The sequence below is a fragment of the Cyprinus carpio genome, chromosome A15 (assembly GCF_018340385.1).
Source record: "Cyprinus carpio isolate SPL01 chromosome A15, ASM1834038v1, whole genome shotgun sequence".
Lineage (NCBI taxonomy): Eukaryota > Metazoa > Chordata > Actinopteri > Cypriniformes > Cyprinidae > Cyprinus > Cyprinus carpio.
In genome coordinates, this window is record NC_056586.1 from 17,590,127 (window position 1) to 17,601,868 (window position 11,742).

At 38.9% G+C, this 11,742-nt stretch overlaps 2 protein-coding genes across 7 annotated transcripts in view; both read left to right on the plus strand.

The window, feature by feature from the left end:
- LOC109088485 (unconventional myosin-Ic-like) overlaps window positions 1–5,335 on the plus strand; it is a 39,110-nt gene extending 33,775 nt beyond the window's left edge. For all 5 annotated transcript variants that reach the window (XM_042771267.1, XM_042771266.1, XM_042771269.1 and 2 more), the window contains 13 exons: window positions 131–248; window positions 668–781; window positions 902–978; window positions 1,066–1,219; window positions 1,321–1,480; window positions 1,572–1,655; window positions 1,831–1,924; window positions 2,018–2,073; window positions 2,722–2,857; window positions 3,066–3,136; window positions 3,229–3,326; window positions 3,437–3,536; window positions 3,633–5,335. In XM_042771267.1, coding sequence (XP_042627201.1) covers window positions 131–248; window positions 668–781; window positions 902–978; window positions 1,066–1,219; window positions 1,321–1,480; window positions 1,572–1,655; window positions 1,831–1,924; window positions 2,018–2,073; window positions 2,722–2,857; window positions 3,066–3,136; window positions 3,229–3,326; window positions 3,437–3,536; window positions 3,633–3,659 — 1,289 coding nt within the window. In that variant the 3' untranslated portion in view covers window positions 3,660–5,335. The remainder of the gene's footprint in view (window positions 1–130; window positions 249–667; window positions 782–901; window positions 979–1,065; window positions 1,220–1,320; window positions 1,481–1,571; window positions 1,656–1,830; window positions 1,925–2,017; window positions 2,074–2,721; window positions 2,858–3,065; window positions 3,137–3,228; window positions 3,327–3,436; window positions 3,537–3,632) is intronic.
- Window positions 5,336–5,452: 117 nt separating this feature from the next.
- On the plus strand, window positions 5,453–11,633 carry LOC109088508 (protein NLRC3-like). 2 transcript variants are annotated; one of them, XR_006161785.1, is made up of 9 exons: window positions 5,453–6,076; window positions 6,426–8,302; window positions 8,522–8,944; window positions 9,052–9,138; window positions 9,308–9,391; window positions 9,481–9,564; window positions 9,650–9,733; window positions 10,244–10,726; window positions 11,079–11,633. XR_006161785.1 is itself a non-coding variant. In XM_042771271.1 (8 exons), exons 2-8 carry the CDS (start codon window positions 6,483–6,485, stop codon window positions 10,335–10,337), a joined length of 2,676 nt encoding a protein of 891 aa, XP_042627205.1. In that variant the 5' UTR covers window positions 5,453–6,076; window positions 6,426–6,482; the 3' UTR covers window positions 10,338–11,633. The 2 variants fall into 2 exon arrangements, 1 of the variants encoding a protein (XP_042627205.1); XM_042771271.1 differs by having other exon boundaries at window positions 10,244–11,633.
- The last annotated feature ends 109 nt before the right edge of the window (window positions 11,634–11,742 follow it).

Here is an 11,742-nt window from a genome sequence, read left to right on the forward strand (position 1 = left end):
TTGTTAGCGTCTTTTGTTCATTAATAAGCTCTTATCCTCATATATATATATATAGTGGCAAATCTATAGTTTTATACATATATTACATTTTACAAACCCTCATTAAACTGAAGTATATTTCTTCTTACAGGGCGTTTTGATGAAGTCCTCATCAGGCACCAAGTAAAATATCTTGGTCTGATGGAAAACCTTCGGGTGAGGAGAGCTGGCTTTGCATATCGTCGTCGCTACGAGACCTTCCTGCAGAGGTTGGCATCTACATGTCAGAAGAATTTTAGAAACTTAGGCCCGTTTGAACTGTTTTTTTTTTTTTTTTTTTTAATGCTGGTCTTTTAATAGCACAACCTGGTTATTATTTCAAGTGTAACCCTGTTGGGTGACCAAACATACCTCATAACGGTAACCCGCAATATTTTTTTAACTTGTAGTTCATGTTACCCTAAACCCAGTTTAGCTGATTTATGCTATTTTTCAGCAAGGCTCTCACAAAAAGCTTATTTGTAACTCTTCACACTTTCTAATCCTCTTTTAAATGCTCAGCACTTCCTGTGGACTTCAGTGATAATTAAGGTCAAAGGGAACAAGGAGTGTGTTGAAAACAGTGATTCCTCTTTCTGCTTAAAATGTAGTTAAGTTTGTGGTTAATGCTTGTGTTTTCCTTTTTCAGGTATAAATCCCTGTGTCCAGACACCTGGCCAAACTGGGATGGCCGTCTGGTCGATGGAGTGTCCACACTAGTCAAGCACCTCGGCTACAAACCTGAGGAGTACAAACTCGGCCGGTTGGTTACACAAATAATTTCTAAAAATGCAAATTTTTATTCTATTAGTATTAAAAAAAAATCTGTTTTCTTTCTGTGGTTCCAAAAAAGACGAAAGCCATTTTCTTTTTTCTCTTAAAGGACCAAAATCTTCATCCGCTTCCCCAAAACCTTGTTTGCAACCGAAGATGCACTTGAAGTCAGAAAACACAGCCTTGGTATGAGCCATATTCAAATACATATCATGTAACTCTTCACTGGATGGTCTGTCTAATCTTAACCGCCACAAACTTCTTCATGCACAGCTACCCAACTGCAGTCATCCTGGAAAGGCTACAGTCAAAAAACCAAATACCGTAAAATGCGACAATCAGCTATCAAGATCCAAGCCTGGTGGAGAGGTATTCTGGCCTGCAGGAAAGCAAAGCGTAGGAGAGAGGCTGCCAACACCATACGCAGGTCTGTGTGCATGATGTGACTAGTACAATAGTCAATATGGCATCACATGTGAGAGAGCTTATGCTCACTTTTGTTTTTATCGTCTATGATCACTGTTACAGGTTCATCAAAGGCTTCATCTACCGCCACCAGCCACGTTGCCCAGAGAATGAATACTTCCTGGATTACGTTCGCTACTCATTCCTAATGAAGTTGCACAGGAGCCTGCCCAAAACTGTTTTAGATAAGAGCTGGCCAACGCCACCTCCCGCCCTCGTAGAGGTGAGATATATCAGTCATGAATCCGTCATCAGTACAATCATCGGCTCCTCTAGACATGAGATGAGAGATTATGCCTTGCTTTCATTTACAGGCTTCAGAGCAACTCCGCAAACTCTGCATGCAGAACATGGTGTGGAAGTACTGCAAGAATATCAACCCGGAATGGAAACACCAGGTGTCCTGATTTGTTTTTTGTTTTGTTGGGCTACTGTGCTGAAAAGTACCTGTTGTTACATTGTACAGGGTTAAATATTAGTCCAATTTTGTATTTTTTTTTATATTAGATTATTTATTAGTTTATTTTGATTGCTGAGTTACTGGAAAACAAGCTTTATTGTCTGTTATTGCAGTTGGAGCAGAAGATGGTTGCAAGTGAAATCTTTAAGGACAAGAAGGACAACTACCCACAAAGCGTCCCAAAACTTTTTGTGGACACAAGGCTCAGTGAGTTTTCAGCCTCAGTTTGGAGACTTCAGGAGAGCTCAGTTTGGATTTCCTCTAATGTTTTTTTTTTTTCTTTTTCTGTGTGTGTCAAAGATGGCGAGGACATCAACCCTAAATTGCAACAGGCTCTGGGGAATGAGAAGATGAAGGTTGGTTAAATTCTGGGATGTTTGTTTGGGAATCTCTCTTTCATTTGGTTCAGACTGTGGTTCACAACTCTTTTTGTATACATCCTCTCATCAGTCTCTCCAAAAAAGCCAGAAATCTGTAATTTAACATGCCTGAATATGTGATCTCCTACATATTACTTAATTTCTCAGTGTTTACTCAGACAAGATACAGTAGTAAACTATGTTTAGCCAGAGGAGAACAGGCCTGGTTTCTCTCAAGGTTTTTTTTCTCCATTTCTGTCACCGATAGCGTTTTGGTTCCTTGCCACTGTCGCCTTTGGCTTGCTTAGTTGGGGACACAATTTCTGGCAACATTGTTGACTTGACTGCACAGACACTACTGAAAGAGAACTGAACTGAGCTGGATGATGACATCACTGAATCAACAATGAACTGATTTAAACTGACTGTTTTCTATTGTCCCCTTGCATTATCAGCACACGTTTTTCTTGTTTAACACTGTAAAGCTGCTTTGACACAATCTGTATTGTATAAAGCGCTATATAAATAAAGGTGACTGGACTTGACTTGACTACTATACATGACAGTGTGTGAAGCATCTATGATAATAGACAATATGTAAAGAAGAAAAGTGATTCTGCTAATATAATCTATCCATCCCCACAGTATGCTGTTCCAGTGACCAAATATGATAGAAACGGATACAAAGCACGCAACCGACAACTCCTGCTCATGGCAAACAGTGCCATCATTGTGGAGGAGGGCAAGCTGAAACAGTGTATCGACTACAGCTCACTAAAAGGTGAGCTTAAACTGTTTTTACACTTAGTATGATTGCTTTCATACCAGTTGTAAGGCATACCATTCACATGAAATGAACCAGAGACTATGTTTTCAAGCAGACTTGAAAGCCACTTTTCCCTCAAATTTAGACAACCATGCCAAAAGCTCTAGTGTGTAAACACCCATTGAAAAAAGTGACACACTGACCACTTCTGTTTTGTTTGTAGGGATTTCTGTCAGCTCTCTGAGTGACGGCATGTTTGTTCTCCATGTTACTTGTGAAGACAATAAGCAGAAAGTAAGTCTGGAGATCCATATTTGCTTTTAATTTCCTTAAGTGCTGAACCAACTGCTTTCAGAGTGAATATATGGACTGTATTGGTGTCACAGGGGGACGTGGTGCTTCAGTGTGAGCATGTCATTGAGACGTTAACCAAAGTGGCCATCTGCGCTGACAAGATGAACAGCATTAACATTAACCAGGGAAGGTCAGTTGTAGACACAAAATTATTATTTTTTTTAAGTTTAAATCAGAATTTTGTTTATGAAATTAGTATACTCTATTAATAAAAACTATTGCTTTTTCTTGCATGGACAGTATAAAGTTCAATGTGGCACAAGGAAAAGAAGGGATCATAGATTTTACATCTGGCTCAGAGTTGCTGATAGCCAAGGCTAAGAATGGACACCTTTCTGTGGTGAGCATTGCTGTCGAAATAAACTTGAATGGATGTTTATCAAGATTGTTTTTTTTCTTTCTCACTGAAATAATGAACCTATTTTTAATTTCTCAGACTGCCCCTCGCCTCAACTCAAGATGATGGACGAATCATGACCAAGTATCTTCCTGCATTCTCACAGGATCTTCCAGATACGCTCCTTATTTCATCAATCACATGACTAAAGTCGGAGCTTCTCTCTGCCAATCAGACGCCAGCCAGCTGCACCAAAAGCCTCTGCTTTAAGTTGTGAAAATCGAGCAAACTTATTTATGTTTTGGGGGATTAATACTGTTATATGAATATTATGATTTTATGTCAAAGCCAAGAAATAACAATTTATATGTGCATTTTCCTGCACTCTTGTCTTTATCTAGCTTATTTGGGAAATGTTGATTGGTTAGAGAAGGTGACCTCAGCCATGCTAATGAGGTAAATCAGGGTAAATCAGGGTTCATAATGAGTAGTTATTAGCTTCGGTTTTATTTATGTTCACCCGTGATTTGCTTTTACTTTTCCATGGATTCCGCAATCCAAACCTACTCAGAACCAATACACTTTTGCATTCATAGGAAAGGTATTAATTAATTTTTGCATAGAGAAGATGACTTTCAGATGTTCACTTGAATGGTTAAACCTGTTCTACACACTATTTGTGCAACATCATTTTGTCTCACAAGTTATTAATGTTAGCTGATGTGTTAAAAAGGAGGACAAACTTTTAGAGAGCGTACACCAAGTGCATTGAGGGTACGTGCCATGTATGAAAAGCTACCAAAAAAAATCTTAATGTTGATGGAAAGAATGTGCACGCTATGTCCGGTGATAGTAACTATGCTAGAAAACCAGCCCCCTTTTTATATCATGGTTCATTATTCTTTACCCACTTTAAGGGCTCAATCTGAGTTTAGAGATTAGTAAATATTTATTTTCTCAGTCCCAAATCTGTGCCTCAAAATGTTAGGGCTAGAAAGCATCTTTGATCAGATAAGTGATCCTGCAAAAATGAGAAGAAATCCAGTGATGGACAAAAGAGGGATTTTTGAGTGGTGTTTCCTTCCACACTCCAGCGGTGAATCGCTCAGGGTTTGTGCTCCTAATACACTGGACACAGTAGTCTCTCATATTAATGCTATTCCCCACATCAGCACTGCTCTAAGATCATTGTAAAGCTTGTGAGGGAAATTAGCCATAATAGTAGAGGAAGTTTTATGTTATCTACAAAAAAAATATGTAACTTGGCTTGTTTATTTCTCTGAGGCAGGTTTATGTATATGTAGATTAAAGGTAAAAAGCACTACTAAATGTTGGCAAACCAAATGTAAATGTTATTTTAGAAACTAAAAAGTGGAGATTTTGGCATACTCTTTGCACTGTAGGATTTCAGGCACCTAAAACTCTTGATAGCACAATTGTTTGATATTGCCTTGATGACAATGATCAGAGAAACATTGAGCATGTGCCAATCGTAGCTGTTGTCACAGTTGAGGATGCTTAAAAGAAAACACTGAAAGGAAACACATTAAATGCTGGTGTATGCATAAGTGCCGCATGAAATGTATTTAGAACAAATATCTATTTTTTGACATTTATAAAAATTACAAATAAAAAATACCCTTATACTGTCCACACAAACTTAAGTTAAGCCCCCAAGTTAAGATAATTCAAACTTGTGATTTTTGTTTTATACTGTTTGTGTAAAATACCTGGAAGAATTCTGTCTTTTTGAAGCAAACTGACAATGTATTTGAGCATATTAAAGCTGATTTAAAAAAGCATTGCCATGTCAGACCTGTATGTTTCATAGCATGTATATGGGAAATGGGTATTTGTGCTCGCATTATTTAAGGTAAGTCACAACTTCCCTTATATTTTTTCTTATCATCTAGTGGAAATGTATTTTTGCATTTAATAGAAGCAAATTCAAGCTTAAAATCAAGCTTTGGTACCATAATCAAGGAAAGAAAAGAAAGGGAATGGGAGAAAGAGCGACAGATGGTGCCATTATGATGTCACTGGCAATTGCTGTTTGTTCATTTTTTTTTTTTAACTTATTTTATTTTTTGGCAAAAGTTTTATTGAATAAATGAACACCAAAAACAATTTTGAATGGAGCCTGTACGATAAACTGCTGGAGTTGAATTACATAGAATTGAGTGACATCATTCACCACATACAATAAATAAAACGAATTCGGAGAAGTGCATGAGTGACTCTGACTTGGGCGGAGATCCTTCAACTTCTTCTATTCTGCTATTGCACAATATATCAGGTGACTTGGAGACGAAAACAGACTACAGTCAGAGTATTTCATATTTTAGACACCAAAAATGTTTTACTGTAGCGATGAATATACGTGTCATTTAGTAGTAGCCTACACATAATCCACACAGTTTCGGATTTGACAAGATAGGAGTTGTTCATAACAGGCTTACTGTATCGCACAGGATAGTTTCACTTTCAGCGGCTATTAAATCAATGAGATTCTACGGAAGTGTGGGAATAATGCGTGTGACCCTGTAAGTTCGTTTATTATTTATAAAATCATTTCGCTTTGTTTTTTCGCTGTGCTTATTTGGAACTGTTAACATATCCATTAGCTGTTCATGATTTATATAGTAAATTGAATGGGGGTAGACTTTTTAAAGGAATTTCTGATCGTTTTCCGTGTGTGAGGTAGGCTATTCGGGCGAAACTTTTATTGTTAACCAACTGTCATCTTAAGTACATTTTACATAAAACAAATGTTTTGTGATTGAAGTTATATTCATATGCATTTTTAATCAAATACATTTAAAGTAATCAATAATGTTCGTTGTTGTCGATTTGTCGATTACACAATTTATTTTGACTTCCTTTGTGGGCAAGGTTTGGCTTTAATTAGGGGCCCCCCAAACTCCGCCATAATCGGGAACTTTTAAAGTGATGGATGTTGGACCCTGCAGCGCAGAGATTCAACAGCGTCGCGTGGAGCTGGTGGAGAACTACAGCGAACACCTGACACGCCTTCTAGACGTGCTGTTTAATGTGGGGGCAGTGACCGAGGAGGACCTCAGTCTTGTTAGAGGTTCGGCTGTTCTGGGTGAGCGAGAATGTATGAGAGCTCTGCTGGATGTGCTTCATGGGAGAGGAGAAGAATCGTGCAGGGCTTTTCTTTACATACTACCAAGTGTTCAAGATGAGACCACCAAACTAGGACAGGCCAACAGGCAAGAGCATCTCAGAAAACACAAGGACATATTGGCCAGACAGCATGGCCTCGTGGACTATCTCAGCATCCGAGAACAGACTTTGGGGCAGGATCAGACCGGGTGCTGGACTGATATCACCTTCTCGAGACAAGCTGGTTATGCATCGTCTTCTCAATGCCGACATGAGTCAGCAGGAGTTGGGGATGCTTTCAGGACACATGCGGATGAGATCTGCATTTTCAAGGACGTGTATGAGAATCTGCTGTGCAGCCCAGCGAGTGGTGTGAACATGCTATCAGGAGTTGCCGGAAGTGGGAAAACCACGGTTGTGAGACGCCTGGTGCGAGAGTGGGCTGCAGAAACCAAATCATCTAAGATTATCCTATCACTGTCCTTTCGTGAGCTGAACCTCATAACTCAAGAGCAGAGCTTGCAGGACCTGCTCTCGGATCACTACATCCATCTGAAACCTTTCCTGCATGAGTTACTGAACTCAAACCCAACCCAGTTTTTACTCATCTTAGATGGTCTGGATGAGTTCTGCTACCCTCTTAATTTTGAACACACTCCCAAGTGTTCAGATCCTGAGCGGGTGCAGCCTATACAATCCATTGTGGTGAACTTAATCAAAGGAAATCTGCTTCCCGGAGTGTCCATTTTCCTAACTTCCAGACCTCATGCGGTCTCCAAAGTTCCTCCAGTTCTGGTCAGCCTGTTTTACAGTCTGCTCGGTTTCTCTGTAGCTCAGCAGAAGCAGTACTTTGAGCAGAACTGCAGTTCTCCTGAGGCTGCCGAGGCAGTGTGGGCTTCGGTGTCGTCCCATAAGCCCCTTCTCCTCATGTGCCACATTCCCGCATTCTGTTGGATCGTGTCCACTGCCTTGCATGACGGCGGCTCCTGCCTTTGTCCTGATTCTGTAAGTGCCAAGCCAGGAGATAAAGAAGGCCTTGGGGAAACCAACCAACCAAACTCTTCATTTGGATCTTCTGAGGAGGACTCAAAACCAGTCACCATCTCTGAAATCTACTGCTGCTTTATTAAATCCGTCTTGCTATTCCATGTGCAAGGGCGTAGCGAGGGCTCCCATCACACCAGGCTTCAGCACGCCCCTCACGTCCTTAGTGAAATGCAGCCTATACTCAAAAGCCTGGGAGCTATGGCCTTCAAAGGCCTCCTGGAGAGACGGTTCATCTTTGAAAGCACGGATTTGAACTCTTTTAATCTGGATAGCACCAAACTCTTACAGGTGTTCCTCTCTGAGATACTTAAAGAGGATCGAGCTTCTCTCACCTTTGAAAAGGGCTTTCATTTTATCCACACTAGCGTGCAGGAGTTTCTTGCTGCCCTGTACTATGTTCTCCAGTCACTCTCAGGATCAGATCCATTTGCAGGCCTAAAACCAAGCACAGGCCGCTACCTTCAATCTGCATTTAAGCAAATGGCATCAGCTGTTAACAAATTCAGCAGACCACAGCGTCTCTTCCGCAGACGTATTAAGAAGGCCCTTCGCTGTGGTGAACGACATCAGTCTGGACACATGGATCTTTTCTGCAGGTACCTTTTAAAACTGCTGTCATATTAAATGCATTTCCCTAGCAGCTCGATGATGTGACACTCATCTTTTGTTTGTCTTTTTATTCAAAAATACATTTAAAATGCAATTCACACATACAGAGTATTGAATGCAAGTCTACTGACCTATTTAATGGTAAAGAAAGGTTAGTTCAGGTTGTAAAATTGTGATTTACAATGACTCAGTTTCCGCTTATCCAGGTTTGTATGTGGCCTGCTGGTTCCTAGAACACGTCTCATCCTAAATGGATTTTTCCCTGATGGGCCCAAGATGCATCTGCTCCGTTCCCAGCCCTCTCCAGACCCGACTCCACCTTTCCTTCTCCATCTGTTACACTCCCAACTCCAGAGCTCCACCCTCAGCCCGGAGAGGCAGGTCAATGTTTGTCACTGTCTATATGAGGCCCAGGACCCAGGTTTGTCACAGAGGCTACAGAGTTGGATGAAAGTTCTTTCACAGCAGACCTCAGATCAGTCCGATTCGGTAAACAGGGACTGGAGCGAGCTGGCTTTCCTGTTACAGCTCAGTCCAGATCTGCAGGTTTTAAATTTAGATGCTCAGGGACTCGATGCTCAAGGACTCTTCCAGCTCCTACCAGTCCTTCCTCTCTTCTCAACACTCAGGTAAATACTGTAACTGTAGGTATAATTGTTCGGAGGCAGATATGAAACACTTAATGTTAAATATAATTATTTTTTTATGATATTTATTGTATGTTCTTTACATAAAGCCTGGGCCAGAATCCACTTGGTCCAGAGGGAGCATCTGTGTTATCCCTTGTTCTGAGAAACCCAGATTGTCGCATTCAGAGGCTGTGGTAAGTGAAATAAATAATTAAAATCTTTATTTAAATATAGTCATTTAAAAATATATAAAGTAAATAAAAATTTAAAATAAAAAATATATAAAATAAAATAAAAAAAATACTTAAACGTATAAAAGAAAATAGTCTTTATGTCTATTATGGCTGTGTATGTCCAATATAGGGTGGTTGCGACAGGGCTTGGTTGTGAAGGCCTGAAGATCCTTGTAGAAGCACTGAAAGAAAACCATACTGTGACTGATCTCAGGTGAACCGTGGAAAAAAAAAAAATTGTTTTAGCTACAAATACACATATGTTGCACTTGTCTTATGTTTGCATTATCATTCTTTCATTAGAATGGCCATCAATAAAATTGGAGATGTTGGAGCTGGTTATCTTGCAGAATTGTTGAGGACGAATCGCACACTGACGGATATCAGGTATAAGAGACTCCAACATTTCAATCTCTCAAATCATTTACTCATATTCTAAGTTCAATGTTTTTAAACATTCTGCATCGTATAGACTTCGTGACAACCTAGTGACAGACAAAGGAGCAGAAGTCCTCATGGCTGCCCTGAAAGAGAACACTACATTAGAGTATCTGTGGTAAGAAACATTTAGAGCTGATTTACTTCAGTTGATTCTGTAACACAAATGCCACAAATGTGACCCTGGACCACAAAACCAGTTTTAAGTCGCTGGGGTATATTTTTAGCAATAGCCAAAAAAACATTGTATGGGTCAAAATTATTGATTTTTCTTTTATGCCAAAAATCATTAGGATATTGAGTAAAGATCATGTTCCATGGAGATATTTTGTAAATTTCCTACCGCAAATAAATCAAAACTTAATTTTTGATTAGTAATATGCATTGCTAAGAACTCATTTGGACAACTTCAAAGGCGATTTTCTCAATATTTAGATTTTTTTGCACCCTCAGATTCCAGATTTTCAAATAGTTGTATCTCGGCCAAATATTGTCTGATAAACCATGCATCAATAGAAAGCTTATTTATTCAGCTTTCATATGATGTATACATCTCAATTTAAAAAAATTGACACATAAGACTGGTTTTGTGGTCCAGGGTCACAAATATATTTTCTATTCATCGCAGGTTGTTTGACAACAAGTTTACCAAAGAAGGCGTCAAGAAACTGAAAGAATTTGCAAAGACCAGACCAAACCTTGACATTAAAGTTGCCATCTGAGCCACAACCAACAAACCAGTGGAGTAGCTCCCTAAAACATCATTTGCATTGCAGAACTGGTTCATTTTCACTCACACATTTTATTCATACATTATTTTACATATTGCTCTGATATAATACTTTTAATACATATTAGACTGTTAAATGAATAGCTCACCCAAAAATGAAAAATTGCTGAAAATGCACTAAACCCTCAGGCCATCCGAGATGTAGATGAGTTTGTTTCTTCATTGGAACAGATTTGGAGAAATTTAGCATTAAATCATTTGCTCACCAATGGATCCTCAGCAGTGAATGGGTGCCGTCAGGATGAGAGCCCAGCTGATAAAGTAATCCAAACGACACCAATCCATCAATTAACGTCTTGTGAAGCAAAAGGCAGCATGCTTGTAAGAAACAAATACTTAATTGCTGTGTGTTTTCTCTATAAACATATATTTCTTTAACCACTCAGGCTACTACTGCCCTCTGCTGGACTTTTAAGGAGCTGTCATTTGTATGCTACATTTGTACATTAATCAGCAGTAATATTTTCAGAACTGTCTTAGGATTCATAGTTTGTGAAAGAACTGCTATCTTTTTATTTTGAAATCTGTAACAGCTTTAGTTAAAACCAACACAATCAGGTTTGACTAAAGCTATATGTGACATTTTGGGGGCCCTAAAATGGCTTCTTAACATTAATCTGTTCTTTTCGTCATTCTTTATAAATTATTGTCTTCTTTCTCTTTTCTGTTATAGTGTCTCAGACCAGTTTGACAATAATTGTGCCACAGTCACTGGTTTATTGCCCATTGTTGTGGGTGATTTTACCTGCAAAGCTCAGGGCTGCTCTTAGAAGCTTCATAAACAGAAGTAAAAATGTAAGTGTAAAATACACAAAGCCAGAGTATTCTATGTTAGGTAAATGCATTTATTTTAAAGTTACCATGTGTAACCATTGCTAAAATCACAGTAGTGTATATTAAAAGCATTTTAATCATACATACTGATAGATAGATAGATAGATAGATAGATAGATAGATAGATAGATAGATAGATAGATAGATAGATAGATAATTTCTTTTTGAAGCATTGCACACCGTCTTCTTTCTGAAAATTGTATAAAATAAGTTCATGCATTGTTATATCATTAATTGTCATAACATCATGAAATGTGAATTGTTATGGCAAGTATTATTGCTTAGCAATGCTTACAATGCAAAGTACAAGTGTTGTTATGCAATACTTAAAGCAAGATGTGCAAATAGATGTTCAATAAACATTATATGGATTCTCCAAATTCCAGTTTGGTAATGGAGTCTGTGGCTTGTCATCACTTCAAAGTTCAAACCGTATTGCGTCAGAAGTATAATTCCATATATTGATGCCTGCTGCCTTGAATGCAAAAGCTTATTCATGTACA